This window comes from Lagenorhynchus albirostris, chromosome 19 (genome assembly GCF_949774975.1).
Source record: "Lagenorhynchus albirostris chromosome 19, mLagAlb1.1, whole genome shotgun sequence".
Taxonomy (NCBI): Eukaryota; Metazoa; Chordata; class Mammalia; order Artiodactyla; family Delphinidae; genus Lagenorhynchus; species Lagenorhynchus albirostris.
Window position 1 is genome coordinate 7489648 of NC_083113.1, and position 17467 is coordinate 7507114.

At 53.9% G+C, this 17467-nt stretch overlaps 2 protein-coding genes across 2 annotated transcripts; both read left to right on the plus strand.

Moving 5' to 3' along the window:
- Positions 1-1814: 1814 nt before the first annotated feature.
- On the plus strand, positions 1815-5090 carry LOC132510457 (kallikrein-4-like). The gene is made up of 5 exons (XM_060132534.1): positions 1815-1875; positions 3146-3308; positions 3731-3981; positions 4069-4205; positions 4817-5090. The coding sequence occupies exons 1-5, from the start codon at positions 1815-1817 to the stop codon at positions 4967-4969; spliced, it is 765 nt and encodes a 254-aa protein (XP_059988517.1). The 3' UTR covers positions 4970-5090.
- A 7275-nt stretch (positions 5091-12365) lies between these two features.
- Positions 12366-15862, plus strand: KLK15 (kallikrein related peptidase 15). The gene is made up of 3 exons (XM_060132035.1): positions 12366-12413; positions 15247-15410; positions 15739-15862. Exons 1-3 carry the CDS (start codon positions 12366-12368, stop codon positions 15860-15862), a joined length of 336 nt encoding a protein of 111 aa, XP_059988018.1.
- The last annotated feature ends 1605 nt before the right edge of the window (positions 15863-17467 follow it).

Genomic DNA, 17467 nt, shown 5'->3' on the forward strand with positions numbered 1-17467 from the left:
CCTCGTGCTTAAAATCCATTGCACTGAAAATAAACCCAAACTGTTTCCCCTGGCATGCAAATCCCTGCACAGTCTGCCCCGTTCCTCGCCTTACTCTGTCTCGTATACACCAACTTTCTCTCTCTCTCTCTCTCTCTCTCTCTCTCTCTCTCTCTCTCTCTCTTTTACCCCAGGCTTCCGGGATCTTATTTCCCTCAGGGACTGAACCCGGTCCACCTCAGTGAAACGCCATGTCCTAACCACTGGACCTCCAGGGAATTCCTCCAACTTCTCTCTTTTTCCTGCAAAGCTCACTGCCTCTCAGCCTCAAAGTCGACTCCTCTGAGACTCCCCGACCACCCCCTCATCTGCAGTCACCCCACCCAATCCGGGTCACTCTCTAGTATCACCCGTGGTCTCTGCACGCACATTACTACCAGATATTTGCTTGTCCCTGTAGTTTTTCTGTTTGTCATTCTCCCCTGCTGGGACGTGAGCCCCAGGAGCGCCGGAAGTTGCTTGTCCCTTCCCGCATCTCGAGTGCAGACGGCAGAGCTCAGAGCGTGACAGGTGCCCTTTGTTGAGCAAAGCCTGCTCCCGCTAACTGGGCGCCTAGGACACTCCTGGCACTTTGTCAGGGCGTTTTCCCTGCATTATCTCTTTGGATGCATTTTGGGAGGGAGGAAGAATGGTTACCCCGATTTTACAGATGGGAAAACGGAGGCTCACAGGGGTGCAGTCACCGGCCCAAGGCTCCAAAGGTAGAACGTGATGCTGGGAATTTGAATCCGGGAAGTTTTGCTGGGGAAGCACAGCCGGGAGAGAGAGGAAGGGAGGGAGGATGAGAGAGATTTAATGAGAGAGAGAATAAGAAAAAAGAAAATGGGAGATAGAATGTGTGTGTGTGTGTGTGTGTGTGAGAGAGAGAGAGAGAGAGAGAGAGAGAGAGAGAGAGAGAGAGAGAGAAGAAACCTGACAGAGAACCAAGAAAGAAGGGGAGAGTGGGGCCAGGGTCTCCCAGCCCCTCTGGCCCCCTGGCCGCAGCCGGGCACAAGGCAGCCTGAGAGCGCTGAGCTGGAAGCTGGGAGCACCTGACCCCAGGAATGTGTCCCTGGGGGGCAGGCCGGTCCAGCTGGGGATGCTTATAAGCCCCACCGGGGCCCCTGTTGGACGTAGCAGGCAGGAACTCAGCCCAAAGCAGGATCCGGGAGCCCAGAGACAGCCAGGTGAGTGGCCCCCAGGTCCCCACTCACCGCGCCCTAAGAGCACGCAGTCTTTGTGACCCACTGTCCCTACAGCTCCGTGTCCCTGTGACTCTCAGCATCCGGACCTTGTGTCTCCAGGTCTCTTCTCCAAACAGGTCTCTAGTTAGGAGTGTCTCTCCAGTTCTCTCTCTGTCTCCCCTGGTCTCTCTATTTCCCTGAATCTCTCTCTCCCTGCCTCTGCCTCTCAGTCTGTCTCCGATGATCTCTCTTAAGTACTCCATCTTCCCTCCATCCTTGAGAGTCCAGTCTCCATCCTCCTACCTCGCCCAGTTTATAGACGGAGAGACGCTTTCTCCATCCCTTCCTCTCCACCGAGTTCTCTCTCTCTCTCTCTCTCTCTTTCCACTTCACTCTCCCTCTCTCTTTTTCTCTCTCAGCCTCTAAATCTCTCTAGGCTGTGGGTCTCTGGGCCATGATCTCAGACCCTATGGCATGTGTGTGTCGGGGGAGGGGTGGTATAGGTCCTTGTTTGCCCAATAATATCCTGGGAGGGCAGGAATGGAGAAAGAAAGAGACAGATGCAGGGCCCCCGGACTCACCTGAGACTGACCCTCACGCAGGTGCTGAAGGATGTCCATGGCAGGAAAGCCCTGGGGCTGGTTCCTGGGCCACCTCCTCCTCAGTGTCACAGGTATCTGCGTGTGCGTGTGCGCGCGCGTGTGTGTGTCTGTGCCTGAGGCAGTGTTTGTTACAGGCATGACTCAGTATCCTCCTGGATGTGCCTGAAGATGTGTGGGCGACGGTACTGTGTGACCGTTGCTCTCCAGATGCACACTTGTGATTCCTTGTATCACAGGGAGTTTGCACGTGTGCTGCCTGCGTACTGGGTGTGTGTGGCTTTGCATGCCTCTGTGTGTGACATAGTATGACAGGGTGTGTGGTCATGCCCGTGAGAGTCGGTGCGTGATTAGGTGAACAACTCTGACCGTCTGTGCCTCTGAATATCCTGCAGAGTGGCAATGCTGTGAGGACCTGGGGAGCCTGGGGTGCCGCTAAAAGGGAGATGGTGCTTCTGGGGGAGTCACCCATCGCTGGCGATCTGTGCCTGTTTCCTGGGTCTCCGATCCTTGGGCCCCCAGACAGCCACATCACGGGACGGTGTGATAGGGTTTCTGTGTGAGCCGGCTTTTTGCTGCTACGGGGGAGGCTGAGCCAGGGAAGGAGAGACTTGGAGGGCCATAGAGTGTGGCACTGCCTCGAGTGTCTGGCTGTGTCGCCCTTGCCTCTGCCACCTTGTGTGAGGGGGTCTACTTGTGCTGGGAGGCTCATAGCCCCAGTAGTGCACTGTCGAGGCGCGTGTGTGTGTGTGTGTGTGTGTGTGTGTGTGTGAGAGAGCGAGAGAGGTGACATGTGGGTCCCAGAGATCTATGTGACACACAGCTGAAAGTCTCCTCTTGACAAGTGACCCCACTTCCTATACCCTGATCGCCTCTTGAATCTGATCCGTGGAGTAACAGGCCTGCACTGTGATCCCGCCCCCTTCTCACTCATTCTTGATTCCGCCCCTAAGAGCCTGACTACCCTCAGGATCCCTGACTCCATCCCAGCGGTCCTGACCACACCGCCTGCACTGTGACCCCGCCCCCAAGTGGCCTAGTCCTGCCTCCTGAGTCTGTCCCCCAGCCCTGACCACGCCCCCCTGGACCGAGGTTTTCCCCCCACCCCCCACCAAGCTCTCACAAGCCCTGGTTCCACCCTGAGCCCATCCCCCTGACCTCGGAAGCCCTGATCTAGCCCCTGCACCGTGGCCACGCCCCCGCTCTGTGGCCACGCCCCCAGGAATAAGTGTCCAGCCTTCTGGGCCTTTTCCCCAGGCCTGACCACGCCCCTGCACCGAGCCCCGCCCCCAGAAGCCCCCGTTCCCCTCTGAGCCCGTCCCCCAGCCCTGAATCCGCCCTCAGGATCCCTCGCCTGGGGTGGAGGCGGCGACATCATAAACGGCGAGGACTGCCACCCGCACTCGCAGCCTTGGCAGGCGGCACTGTTCTTGGAAAAGGAATTTTTCTGCGGGGGCGTCCTGGTGCATCCTCAATGGGTGCTGTCAGCCGCACACTGTTTCCAGAAGTGAGTGCAGGGCGGGGCGGGGACGGGGGCGGGGCCTGGGTCCTAGGGAGGACCCGGATGTATGGTGAGCTGAGGGGAAGCGCTTAATAGGTTCGATCTCTGGGTACTAAAAGTGAAAACCAGTGTGAAGGAAGGCTCTGCGAGGGAGGCGGGAGCTATGTGTTGCTTTGGAAGGACTCAAGAGTCCTGGGTTGAAATCCCAGCTCAGCTGCTGAGTTACTAGTGACTTAAGGCAAGTTCTTGTCCCTGGATTATGATTGTGCCTTAGGTTGGGTAGCTCTCAGCGCAGTGCTTAGCAAGGAAGATGGGGCTAGGCTAAGGGGCTGGGGATGAGGCTGTGGCTGAAGGCAAGAATGGAGATAACAGTGCAGTAGCCCCAAAGCTATTCTGTCCCCACCCCACCCCCACCCTGTGGCCCTCAGTTCCTATACCATCAGGCTGGGTCTGCACAGTCTTGAGGACGACCATGAACCAGGCGGTCAGATGATGGAGGCTCACCTCTCCATCCAGCACCCAGAGTACAACAGACCATCTTTTGCCAACGACCTCATGCTCATCAAGTTGGAAGAATTGGTGCCCCAGTCTGACACCATCCAAAACATCGGCGTCGCCTCCCAGTGCCCGACCGCTGGGGATTCTTGCCTCGTTTCCGGCTGGGGTCGGCTAGCGAATGGTGAGCTCGGGAGTGTGGGTGTGTCCGGCCTCTCTGAGGGGGTTCTCTGCCCAGCCAGAGAGGCTAATCCGATGCTCTGCGTCCCAGGCAGACTGCCCAAAGTGCTCCAATGCGTGAATATCTCAGTGGTGTCGGAGGAGATCTGCAGTGAACTCTATGCCCCTGTGTACCACCCCAGCATGTTCTGCGCTGGCGGAGGCCGGGACCAAAAGGACTCCTGCCATGTGAGAGTTGGGAGAAGGGAAGAGGGGAGAAGATCCAGGGAGAGATGGAGAAGGGAGGGGACAGGGAACCGTGGTGAGAAACAGAGATACGGGAAGATCGTGTGACAAATGGGGAGAGAGACTGAAAGAGAGAAGTCGACACAGGAATAAGGAGAAGCAAAGAAAGACAGAAATAGAGAAAGACAGATTCAGTAAGGCAGAAACACACATGCACACACGCACACCCACAGAGAAACAGACACACAGACGCGTAGAGATGAAATGCCAAGTGAAATAGGAAAAAAAACAAAAATAGAATATAAAAAGAGATGCAGAGAGGCACAGAGACTCCAGGGGTCGTTGAGACAGAGAAATAAGCTACAGGGGGAGAAAAAGAAGGAGGGACACAAACAGAGACAGAACAGTAACAAACCCAAGAGAATCTACCAGCTGTTAGGATGTAGGGGAGCAGAATTGGTGCGGTCAGGGCTCTAGAATGGAACGTTTAAGGAATATATTTCTTTTTTTTCCCCCCTCTCCTGCCATGGCTTCTCATTTGGTTCCTTTCTGATCTCACATCTATCTCCATCTCTCTGTGTTTTGGATTCTCATTCTCTGTCTCTCCACAACAGGGTGACTCTGGGGGCCCCCTGGTCTGCAACGGGTCCCTGCAGGGCCTTGTGTCCTTTGGACAATCCCCCTGTGGCCAGCCCAACGTGCCAGGTGTCTACACCAACCTCTGCAAGTTCACAGACTGGATACAGAAAACCATCCAGGGCAGTTAACTCCAGGGACTGGGACCCATGAAATTGAACCCCCAAATATAAGCTGCTGAAGGAATTCAGGAATCTGGGTTCCCAGTGCCTTCCTCCTTCAGACCCAGGAGTCTAGACCCCCTCCCCCATCCCCAGTCGTCCAGTCCTGCTAAGAATATCTTCCTGTACACAGTGCCCCCTAGTGGCACAATGTTGACCCCGCCTTACCATTGGTAGAGAAAGTTGGGTTTTCACCGTCATTTGTCCCTTCCTCTAAGCCCAGAAATAAAGTCGAAGAGAAGCACGGGCTCGGCTCAGACTCTCCTCCTTACTTCCCTTCCCATCCAAGGGATTCCAGCAAATAGCTTTCCCTCCTTGTGCCTCAGTTTCCCCATCTGGGAAATGGGAGCCTTGACCAGGAGAGCCACAGGATTTCCCAAGGAACGAGACATAGCTGGAAGGTTAAGAGAACTGATTCTGTGGATGTTGTCCAATTTCTGAAAAGTCAAATCAGCAAACGGCAAATTAATGGGATTTACTTATTCGGTTTATGTAGCTTTCACTGACTTCTTTTGGTTTGGTCTTCTTAAGAATTTTAAGAATTCTAAGAATTTTAAGAATTCTCGATTTGTAGCTGCCTCAGGACCCTCCTGCTGTAGCTGGAAACTGGTGGGAAGAATGTGGGGGGCGGCAGGGAAGGGGGGGTCTGAGGATAGAGAGAGGGGAGACTGGGGACCCAAGAATATAAGGAATTGGTATTATACCATAATAATTGTTATTATACTAAATAGAATATACTGATGAGAATTTATATTCATACGTATATTCATAAATATACTGTGAATCTATTCTTAAGGAAATATTTAAATTTTTATGTATCTCTTAATGTATCCTCAAATATATAAAGAGTGAAATAACTAAAAGTAAGATAGACAAATCCCCACTCATAAAAGAGGATTTGGGGATTCCCTGACGGTCTAGTGGTTAGGACTTGGTGCTTTCACTGCCAAGGGAGCAAGCTTGATGCCTGGTTGGAGAACTAAGATCCCGCAAGTGGCGAGGCGTGGCCAAAATTTTGTTTTTAATTAAAAAATGTTAAAAAGAGGATTTTAAGGTGACTCAAAAAAATAATCGAAAAAACAAGACAAAAATGGATAAGGACATAGATGATTTGAACAATGTGATTAACAAACTTTACTTAATGGTCATATATAGAACGTTGCACCCAGTATCTGAAGAACATACAACCTTGTCAAAACACAATACCTACCAGAATGGCTAAGATTAAAAAGATGGACAGTGGGCTTCCCTGGTGGCGCAGTGGTTGAGAGTCCGCCTGCCGATGCAGGGGACGCGGGTTCGTGCCCCGGTCCGGGAAGATCCCACATGCCGCGGAGCGGCTGGGCCCGTGAGCCATGGCCGCTGAGCCTGCGCGTCCGGAGCCTGTGCTCCGCAACGGGAGAGGCTGTAACAGTGACAGGCCCGCGCAGCGCAAAAAAAAAAAAAAAAAAAAAGTCTCAGAGTAAAGTAAGCTGTACTTGGGGCGTCCCCCCTGCTCGATGTCACACTCTCAAGCTGGGGCCTCACACACCTGTTTTCTCTCCCTGGGTCTCAGTTTCCCCATTTGTAAAACGGGGGTCTTGATAAAGCGGTTTCAAAGAGAGATGCCCAAACTGAGAGATGGAGAGCCCCCGCTTCAGCAAGTCCTTATCTACTGCTGCCTGACTGTGTCCTCTGAGAAAGACCCCACAACCACCGCTCCCCAGCATTCTGGGAAAACAGGCCTGATAACGGCCTGGGATTACTCAGCACTGATTAAGTGTCAGGCACGAATTTCAGGCACTGACGCCTCAAAACACTCCCACGAGGCAGAAACAATGATTATTCTCATCTTACAGAGGAGGAAACGGAGGCACAGGAAGGCCGAGTGGCTTGCCTAAAGACACACAGCATTATGTGTTGGAGGCAGGATTCAATCCTGGCTGCCTGGAGCCAGAGTCCACGTCTGAATCGTGTCCTGGGTTAACCCGTCTTTCACGCACCAGCCTAATTTCGATTTACACACCTGCTCTGTGCATATTACCTCGTCCAACCCCACCCATTTCCACTCCTCCCCCACTCTAAGACCCCATCACGGGTGTGCACTGATAACCAGAGAGGTGATGTTTCACACTCAAGGAAGCACAGGACTTCCTGGACCATTCTCTTGTCCCTCCCCCCAGACTTCTGCAGCCTGGATGACCTTGAGCATGGGGGGGGGTCTGTCCTCGCCACCGTCTGCTCATGTGTGTGGAATTGTTTACTGTGTGCTCTTAGCTCCTTACACGCACTAACTCTTACTCCTTGCAAAACTCTGTGGTTTTATCTGATTATTATTGAATAAAATTATCTGATTTTAAGGATGAGAAACTGAAAGCACTTACCAGAATTTCCAAAACATCAAGTAGTGGAGCAGGGGTCTGAGCCCAGGACCCTGAAACTCCACTTTTGACTGGCTCCATAATGAAGGGGGAGGGGGGGTTGTGGTGAGATGAAATTAGAGGAGGGCCGACACTACGTGAGGAGTTCCCTGGGGCATCGAGAGTCCAGTCCCCCTCCCAGGGTGGGCAGGATGCAGTGACTGTCTCCCTGGGGCAAGGGTTCCAGATGAGGTTTGTTCCCTCGGGGGATCCAAAGGGGCTCAAACCCCAGGCCGAAGGCATTTGTCCAGGGGTGATAGGGAGTCTCCACGGAAGGGTTGTGAGCAGGGAAGGGGCAGGGTCAGCTCTGAGTGTAAAGAGAGACCCTCTGAAGCCAACTAGTGGTGGACAGGAGGGGACAGAGAAGGGTGGGAAGCCACGGTGGAGGCTGGGGTGAGGGTCCAAGAATAGAGGGGAACACCTGAGCCAGACCGAGGGGACAGAGAAGAGGGACAGGGCTGGGTACCGCTGGGCTGTAGGGGATGAGGGGAAGGAAGGGGTGGAGACAGCACCCTCGGGGATCTGGCCACATGACTGAGTGGACAGTGGGGGCTGTCCCTGGGATGGGAAACATGAGAGGAAGCAGGAGGAGAGTTTGGGGAAAGAGAGAAATGTGTTAGGTCACAGTGAGTGAGAGAGATCTGGAGACCCCGGGCAGGGGTGGGTGTCTCCCGGGAGCACGTGGCTGCCCAAGGCTGGAATTCAGGGAACTGCTTGGTTGGTGGTTGAACCATGGAGGTGATGAAAGAAAGACTCTAGGGAGTGTTCCCAGGAGGAGGAATAGGGCAGGACTCAGGCCTTAGTGGAGGGGAAGGACGTCTGGGGAGATGCCCAGGAGGACGTCGGTCACCCTAGTCTAACTCGGCCAGAGTGGGCGGGCGGTGCGGGGGAGGGGCGTTGACATCACCGTGTCGGGGACAAGGCGAGGCCCGGCGCCCTCCCGAGGAGCCTGCGCACAGGTCCGGTAAGAGCCTGGGCTGCGCTCTGGCATGATTTCAGAGTCCCATCCGTGTCGCGGAGACGGTGACAATACCTGCCTGTGTGGGCTGGTGGGAGGAGCATGTGTGATCTTGATGGAAAGCGCTTAGCCTGGCACCCGGGAAGCCCTCGTTATGATCACCCCTCACCACCACCCGGCTCCAACAGAGGGAGGTGTCTCCAGGGGTGGAGATGAACAGACCAGCTAGGTGTTCCCAAAGACAGACACTGGACTCTTCCCGCCCTCTGTCGTGACCTTTGCCGTGATGCCCCTCTCTGGGTCTCAGTCTCCTCTATATTAAGGAGGAAGGACTTCCCTGGCGGTCCTGTGGTTAAGACTCCGTGCTTCCAACGCAGGGGGCACAGGTTCGATCCCTGGTCAGGGAACTAAGATCCCACGTGCCGGCACGGTCAAAAAAAAAAAAAAAAAAGGAGGAAGCCGTCCGTAATAAACACCTCACGGGGCTGTCAGAGGATGAATGAGATAATGCAAGGCCAGCACTCCATGAACAGAGGCTGCTCGAGTGAAGCTGCCGTCCGCTGTGAGTCCAAAGACCTTGAGCACGAATTTGTGGCAAAATGAAGGGACAAAGTAGTTCTAGAATAGCTTCTAGCCTGGGAGCCAAACTATCTGGGGGTCCCAGAACATCTGAAGACGATAGGCTTCTAGAATGTCTAGAGATCTGTGGTTTTAGACTATTTTATCGTCTTGGGTACTAGAGCATCTGAGGACCTAGATTTCCAGAATACCTCAGGTCCTTCTCTTCTAGAATCTGAAGGTCTGGTATTCTAGAGCTGTTGAAGGTCTGGGGTTCTAGGGTGACAGAGACCCTAGGATTCTGGAATAACTAAGGGTCTATGGTTCTGGAATGTCTGAAAGACATCTGGGGGCTTAGACATCATCATTTTCCCATATTATCTGTGAGGAAGTCAAGTGCCAGGGACCCCTAGGCATTGGCCACCGATGTCCTTAACAGTCAGCCCCGATCATGCAGCCCCTTCCTATATATGTGACGGATTTCCAGAAACAGGGAGAAACTATGCTTGTAATAGGTCCCATCTTTCACTGGGTGATCTGAGGTCAGTATTTCCTTCTACTGTGCCTCTTTGTTATTTAGACAAGCCACGGTAGACTCTAGACAATTCCCCAGGGCCCTCTATGGTCCTGAGACACTGGTAAACAAACTTATATTCCCCAAGCTTTGGGTCATCTTAATGATGCTCTCCAGTCTCCAGAAAACAGAATCCAGATTTCGAGCCTCAGGATGCAGAAGGAAGACTGCAAGATGCAGAATAAGGACTCTAGTCTCCCAGTCTCTAAAGCCATGCTCTAGAGTCAAGAGTCTAGGAACCTCAGAATCCTGGAAGCCAGGCCCCTGTCTCCTTGTCCAGTCGCTTAAATACGCAATGCAGTTTTTTGGGTTTTTGGGGGGGGTGTTTGTTTTAGTTTTTTTGGCTGCACCAGGTCTTAGTTGCAGCAAGCGAACTCTTACTTGAGGCATGCATGCAGGAGCTAGTTCCCTGACCAGGGATCGAACCCAGGCCCCCTGCATTGGGAGTGCAGACTCTTACCCACTGGACCACGAGGGAAGTCCCCTCAATGCAGATTTGAAACTCCGTACTTCACATTCCAAAGTCAATCCATGAACCCTCAGGGTCCAGACCCAGACTCTAGAATCCAGGCCCTGTAACTCAAAATCCAAAATCTATCATTCATATTCCAGGCCCCAAAACCTCAAGTCCTAGAGTCCAAACATCAGACTCCAGATTCTTAGTCTGGGCTCTAGAGTCAGAGGCCCTGGATCGAGAATCCAAGACTGAGACCTGTCACTCAAAGGCCAGAGTCCAGGATCCAGCTTCCAGACCCAAACTCCAGAAGTCGCATTCCAAAATCCACTCCCGACTTCAAGTCATGAGTGGCCGGTTCTAGGCCCCAAGCTCAGAATCCAGAATTGGAGATCCAGAATCAAAGCTGAAGATCCAGAAAGATCCAGAACCCAAAGCTGGGAGGTTCAGACTCCAAGATCCAGAATTGGGGATATATATCCGGAACCCAAGGTCCAGAATTGGATAGCCAGACCCAGGATCCACTGTCCAGAATCAGAGATCCAAGATCCAGAATCCAGAAGAGCGGGTTCCGAATCCAGAATCAGGGATCCAGAAGGGGGGGGGGTCCCGGTCCAGCTCCAGAACCCAAGATCCAGACCCCTAGTCCAGGCACCAGAAGTACGACTCTAGAATCCAGTTTCTACACTCCAGACCCCAGATTCCAGGTTACATGCTCCAGGCTCCTGGTTCTATATTTTGATCTCCTCCGATTTTCTGCTCTTGCCCTACTGTCTCCTCCCCCTCGACAAACTGCCCTTGGTAGGGAAATTCCTCCTCAGAGACTCAGACAAAAGCTTCAGCCTAATAAATGCTCAGTAGGTCCTGTCCCCCATCCCACTAGCCACTTAGGCATCCCTGCCTGTAAACCTGGCTCTCACCCTATCCCCCGCCCCCAAGACCCGGGTGGGGCCGGGAGCTTATGAATTCAGGCATTCATGTGCCTGCTCGCTTTCTTCTGGCTTCCAAGCTACCCCAGATGCTGCTGGAGGATCTGGAGGGGGGTGAGATCTTTGAGATGGGGCAGGGGGTTTGGAGTGAGGAGAGACACAGGTCTTCCCTGGTCTAGGGGAGACATGGGATGCCCTCGTTCCAGGGAGCAGACATGGACTTCCCTGAGGGACTTGCATGTCAAGGGCACCTGGGTAGGTCCATGGGTTGTTTGCTGAGGCACCGAGTTGAGCCTGAACCAAGAAAACGTCCCGGAGATGCAAGAGGGAGCTGCAGCGGTGAGGTGGGGGAGGGCACGGAGTACATCAGGAGGACGTCTTCTAAAGCACTTGTACCAGAGCCAGGAACAAGGTCAGGAGTTATCATGCGTGCAGGTCAGCTCAGCACAATCTCCCTGAGGCCTCCTGTGTGCCCGGCCCCTGGCCGGGCAGTGCTGGGGACACAGAGAGGACCTGACCTGAGCACACCTGGGGCTGGAACCAGAACAGGCACTATAGGACCCAGAAGAGATACCTGTTAGGTATCGGGGTCTCCCAGAAGAGGCGAGGGCTGAGCCTCAGAGGACAAATAGGAATTTGGAAGATGCGAGGGGGGGGGGAGGGCTTTAATTCAAGCCCAGAGCTTGCCTAGCTCTGGGCAGTGCTGGGGAACCAGAGTGCAGTCAGGCTGGGCTCGCCCTCAGGGAGCTCTCGGTCTGGGAGGGGAGGCAGACACCGCTGACTCAGGGAGGTCAGAAAAGGCCTCCAGGAGGAAGTGGACCTTGAAGGGACTGGCATACCTGGAAGGAGGAACGGCCTGAACAAAAGTGTGGAGGCATGAAATTGCAAGAAGGAAAATGGGAAGAAATAGCCTAGACGCGCAAGGTCGCGAGAGACCCGGCCAGAGGGGCTAGAAGGGGAGAAGCCACTCATGGCCTCGCAAGTGAGGCTGGGGGACTGGGACTTTATCCTGGGGGTGCCGGGGGTCTGCGAGAGCTGTGAGTGGAAAAGGGATCTGGTCAGCTCCGGGGGTAGGGGTGTCCTGTGGAGCCAGGCAGGGGTACAGGCTGTGAGGAGTGTGGGACTTGAGTGGAGGGACAGGCTTGGTAAGGACCCAAGAGGCCAGATAAGAGGCTGGTGTGGGGTTTGGGGAAAGAATATATCCTGAGCTAAAGCTTTGGGGTCAGTGGATGGTGTTGGGCTCTGCCAGGCTGTGGGTGTACCTGGGAGTCTGTCCCGGTGCCTGGAGAAACAGCAGACCCTTGGGAGATGGAGAGCCCGGGAGGGAGAGCAGTTTGGGGTGGGGAACAAGGATGGTGAAAAGGGGTTTCTTAAGAGCAGGTGGGATGAGTTTGTGTCTGGAGGGATCCAGGTGGGGGCAGGAGGGTCCACCCTCACACCCGCTCGCTCTCTTCCCTCCCCAGACATCAGCAGAGCCCTGGTTCCTCCTTCGCTATGTGGCTTCTCCTCACCTTCTCCTTCCTGCTGACGTCTGCAGGTGAGGTGGGCCCAGGTCAGGTCCGGGTCAGCGGGAGTGTAGTGCCACCTAATTCCCCAGCCTATCCGGGTCCTGCAATCTGCCAGCAGCGCCTCTCTCACTCGGGGACCATCTGCTGATCCTTCCCCCACACCCACCTCAGCCACATGCCGACATCCCTGGGTCCTCGCCCTACCCCAAGAGCTGTCAGGGGCCTGGAGCTGCTCTGGAGTCCCCATGACAATGAACATGGCCCTTGGGTGATACAGACCTGAGTTCGAGTTCTGGGGCTGCCCCTTCCTTGCTGTGTGACCTTGAGGAAATTGCTTCCCCTTTCTGGTCCTTCAGTGCCTTCTTTAGAAGACAGCACCTGCCTGCAAGAATAATGGTAAGGGCTCAATAGCACGATGTAGGTAAAGCTTATGCTGAACATTAAATACATGTTGGGAAGCTCAAGAACACAGGCTCTGGGTTCAAATCCTGCCTCTGCCGCTTTCTAGTTACTTAACGTCTCTGTGACTCAGGTTCCCCAACTGTACCGTGGAGATAACAACAGATACTCTCTCATAGGGTTGTTGTGAGGATTAAATGCGGTCCCGGCCCCGGGTACCGCCCTGTAAAGGTGTGTTAGCGTTGCTGGGCACTTGGTATATTCCAGACGCAGTGGTCAGCACTCATCTGGTCCCCTGTGGCTCAGAGAGGGGCAGCCGCTGGGTCAAGGTGACCCCAGGCGGCAGGAGAGCTCCAGACCGCGTTCAGCCACCACCCGTGGAGAAATTAACTGTAACCTGATGCCTCTACCCTGGAGAGGTTGAAGGTGGACTTTTATTAACCCCCCCACATGACCCTCACTTCTGGGGGCCCCTCAGACCTCCCCGCTACTGCCAGCCTCCCCTCAGGCTCTCTCTGTGCTCTTTCCTCCCTGCCCCCACCCCCTGCCCGCTGCACCCAGCTAGGGCCTCCGCCCTCCTCCGGCTTGGACTGGCCAGGGACGGCCTCAGTGCCCAGCTGTTCAACCCGCACCCTCTGTCCTTCTCTGTAGGACGACCCCACCCTTCCCTTGTTAAGCCCCTTGTCCACCACATCCGCGTTCCCCCGGCCTTGCCAGGGCCCTTGGCCCAGTTCCTGACCTTGGCAGGTAGAGTGTGAGCATTTGGTGTGGCTGTGCACATCTTGCCCCATTGTGGGTGTCTGTGTGCCTGGCTGTGACCCTGAGGGGACATATCCACGTTGCCCAGTGTAGGGGGTCATGGTCCTATGACCTTGACGCATCCCCGTGCATGTCCTTGTGCATGGTGCAGTGTGGGCAAGGGGAGCGTGTGTGCGCAGAGTCCTTCGTGTCTACATCCCGCCCACATGTCTGAGCCAGGTCCCCAACTGTGAAACTCAATTAGTGACCCTGAACACCCAGTGAGTGACGTGGAGGCTGATCTAGAGATGGATAAGTATGTCGTGACCTGGCTGCCTGTGTCTTGAGCAATGTGCCTTTGACCTTGAATGCCACCTTTGTGTCCCATGTTTCCCTGGGTCTGATCTAGTGGGTCCATATCTGAGCTCTGGCCCTCTGGGTCGGTTTTATAACTTTGAATCCCCACAAAGTGACTTGGGAGTGAATAACGGTTTTGACCTTGACGATCTTTACCTGGGTCTGCACATATGTCTGGCTTACTTTGGCTAAATTTGTGTCCACAACCTGAACATCCACACATATGTCTACATAAATAAATCTATATGTCCTTTGTTTAAAATAACTAATATTTTTAAAGCAGTTACAATATGCCAGGCATCAAACACACACTCTCTCACTCTCTCTCTCTCTCTCTTGCTCTCTTTCCCATTTAATTCTTACAACAATCCCATTATACAGATGAGGAAATAGAGGCACAGAAAAGTCCATTTGCTCAAAGTCTCACAGATAATATGTTTGGATCCAGGATTTTTTACTCTATCACTTCAGATTTAACCACTATACTATAGACCCATGTTGGTGACAAGTCTTTTGGGGACCTGAGTGTGTATCGGTGTCTCTCCCTGTGTACCCTCATTCAGGACCTCACCCTGTTGTTCAGACCCCGTGTGCAAGTGTGCAAATCTGTGGCCTAGTATATGCAGAGCCACGCTGGAGTCTGTAAATTTAGGTCTGAGCTTCTATGTCCAAACCTGTGCCTGTGAACGTGTGTGTGTGTGCACATATACGCACACAGGCTCGTGCCTTAACTATCCTGTTCACATATACATATGAAGCTCTGTGCTGTGATTCTTGAAGCTGCAACCCATGTCCACGCAAATGAATTTCAGCTGAAAGTGCTGTCCATATCGGTTCCTGAGTTTGGAAGACTGGTTGTGCCTGTATGTTTGCCCATGACCTTGTGTGACTACACCTGTGTCCTTGTAAGATACTGCGTTTGGCTGAGATGTCCAGACTCTCGGGCCAAGAATGTGTGTCCCACAGATTGAGTGGCCACACCCTTCTGGTGTCTGTGACAGCCCGGTGAACTTGAATGGCCGGTTTCAAGTGACCATCTGTCTGGACCTATATCCATTGTCCTTGTCTCTACTCCCAGTCCCAGAGGACTGCCTGCCCTCTGGTCCTCTCCCTGTCCTCTCTCTCCCGGAGTCCTATAGCAAACGAGTGGGGGCTGAGGGCAGAGGGACGGTTCTGGGGAAAACAAGCAGCAGTTGTAAAAGCTAGAGAGAAGGCGGTGCTTAAAATTCCACAGGAGGGACATCTTAAGAAGTTGGGGAAAGGCAACAGGTGGAAAATGTATAGTGAGGTCAGGGTACAAGGAAGGTGTAGGGTGCAAGGGAGAGGACTCTGTCCTCGGGGATCTTCCTCTGTCTCCTCTCTCAGTGGCGCAGGATGACAGTGACAAGGTGCTGAGTGGTGACGAGTGTGTGCCCCACTCCCAGACATGGCAGGTGGCCCTCTTCGAGCATAGACGCCTTAACTGCGGTGGTCCCCTCATCTCCCCGCACTGGGTGCTCTCTGCAGCCCACTGCCAAACGCGCTATGAAGGCTTAGGGTCCTGACGGGCCGTGGCGGGAGGGTCTAGGGATCTCACAATCATGGATTCTGAGGAAAAGAGCTGGAGCCTGGGGATTGAGTTCCAGGTGTGTGCATGACTTTGGCACCTTGGTCTCTAAGAGGCAGAGGCTGAAACTATTGGCTTCGGGGCCTTGCAGAAAGGCTGATGGGATCTCCAGATTCCCAGAGGGTCAGGGGACCCAAAGTTGCCCACTCTCTGATCTTTCTGTCCACTCCTCACTCCATTTGCAGCTTAACCGCTCACCCGCACAGCTCCACGAGAGTGCGCTTAGGCGAGCACAACCTGCACCAGCGCGATGGCGCAGTGACTTCACGGGACCCCTGGTCTGTGGGGATGTCCTGCAGGGCATTGTGTCCTGGGGTGATGTCCCCTGCGACACAACCACCAAGCCCAGTGTCTGTACCAAAGTCTGCAGCTACTTGGAGTAGATCGAGGAAACCATGAAGAGGAACTGACTATTCTGGGCTACCACCTGTGTCCCTGACGACACAGAAGCCCCCATGGCTGGCCAGCAGCCCCATCTTGACCTGGAACAGAACTGGGCCATCCCCCAAGGCCCCGTCCAAGACCCAGAGGTTAGCCAAGGACTTGCCCCTCTGAGACCAGAGCTGGTGCTTCAGGTCACCTGTTTGATACCAGAATAACAGAAAACACTGATGCAAGTTTCTCTGTGGAAGTTTCTGCAACTTACTTCTGGAGGTGAAGGGAAACGGGGGCCACAGACTGGGTGGGGAACTCACGGCCACTATATACTGTTCCTTTTCACCCACTGCCCTGACGTTCATTCAGCATCTAGGACCGGCTATTTCATCTTGAGCGAAAGACCCAACCTCAGTCAGCCTGGGTTTCCCCCATCTCCTATTGCTTTCCTCAGAGGGTTGTTGTGAGGATTAAATGAGGTGATTCCTAGGAACTGATTTGAATAATGCCTGGCACTGAGAAAATACTCTGTGTTTCTGGACCCCAGTGAAAGAACGCAGCACACACTAGGTGCTCAAGAATGACTTCATTTTCTTCAAGATCTAGGCTTCCTGGTCGCCATGGCGAAAAGGCAAAAACTCTCCCTTCCTTAGGCAGGTTCCTGACCTACAGCAGAGGTTGGGCCCCCATGAGCTGCTTTGATTTTACTGAAGAGCCAGGAGAATGGGTTGGAAAGCTTAGAAGTGGATTGGGCTTATCATTGAGGCTGCAGGAATCTAGCTCCTGACCCCCAAAATGTGATTTTTCAAGGTCACTGAACGTCAAGGCGCAGGAACCTGGCTCTTGAGACCTAAATAGTTTACGGAGGGGAGGGTGGATTGGAATTTGCAGAGACGATCTCGTGACCCTCTTTGGGACTTTGGAGGACGTGACCTTGAGCATCCGGATTTGGGGAACAAGGAGGAGGTGGGTATGGCGGCCCAACGTTGTTTGGGGGGGCATTAGATTTTGAAATGCTGGGAAATTTACACTGGGAACCGTTGAAACTTCGTATTCCTGCATCTGGGGACGCTAGGATTGGGTGACGGGCGCCTAAGATTTTATTATGAAAGGAGGAGTAGATTTAGGGGCCTGGACCCCAAATCTAGGAGTGCAAGAGTCAGGGCATTCTGAAAGCGAAGGCTTACATTTCAGGGGGTTCTAGAAGCTGAGAAGCTGGTATCTTTGGCTACAAGGGGTGCAGGGAGAAAGGAAACAGAGCCCCACTGCTGGTGTTTGAGGGTCTAATGGGTCTTGGGGGTACATAGCCTCACTTGGGGTTAAGGTAGATGGGGTTTTGTGCTGGAGGTCAATGGTTCTTCCACCTTTGCCGTTTCTGCTCCCACCTGCCCCACCTCCACCTCCCCTCACTGGCTCTGTCCCCAAGAGCAAGGTCTCAGGAACGCCAGGCCCTGCCCTGTCTGGCTTCAGGCCCCAGGAATGCTTCCAGTGCGACTGAGGGCCTGCAGAGCAGCAGCTGTTCGCTCTCCCGCCCCTTCCACGAGCTCTGGGTGTGGGAGAGAGTTGTCCGGCCCCCAGGAAGCAGGGGCAGGGCCTTGGCCATATCTGGGTGC

Bases quoted from the DNA above. Each gene is read 5' to 3' on its own strand.
- LOC132510457 (XM_060132534.1), top strand. From the start codon at position 1,815: ATGTCCATGGCAGGAAAGCCCTGGGGCTGGTTCCTGGGCCACCTCCTC. The intron at 1,876-3,145 runs GTATCTGCGTGT...ATCCGCCCTCAG, and splicing joins CCTCCTCCTCAGTGTCACAG to GATCCCTCGCCTGGGGTGGA. The intron at 4,206-4,816 runs GTGAGAGTTGGG...TCTCCACAACAG, and splicing joins ACCAAAAGGACTCCTGCCAT to GGTGACTCTGGGGGCCCCCT.
- KLK15 (XM_060132035.1), top strand. From the start codon at position 12,366: ATGTGGCTTCTCCTCACCTTCTCCTTCCTGCTGACGTCTGCAGGTGAG. The intron at 12,414-15,246 runs GTGGGCCCAGGT...TCAGTGGCGCAG, and splicing joins TGCTGACGTCTGCAGGTGAG to GATGACAGTGACAAGGTGCT. The intron at 15,411-15,738 runs GTCCTGACGGGC...GCGATGGCGCAG, and splicing joins ACGCGCTATGAAGGCTTAGG to TGACTTCACGGGACCCCTGG.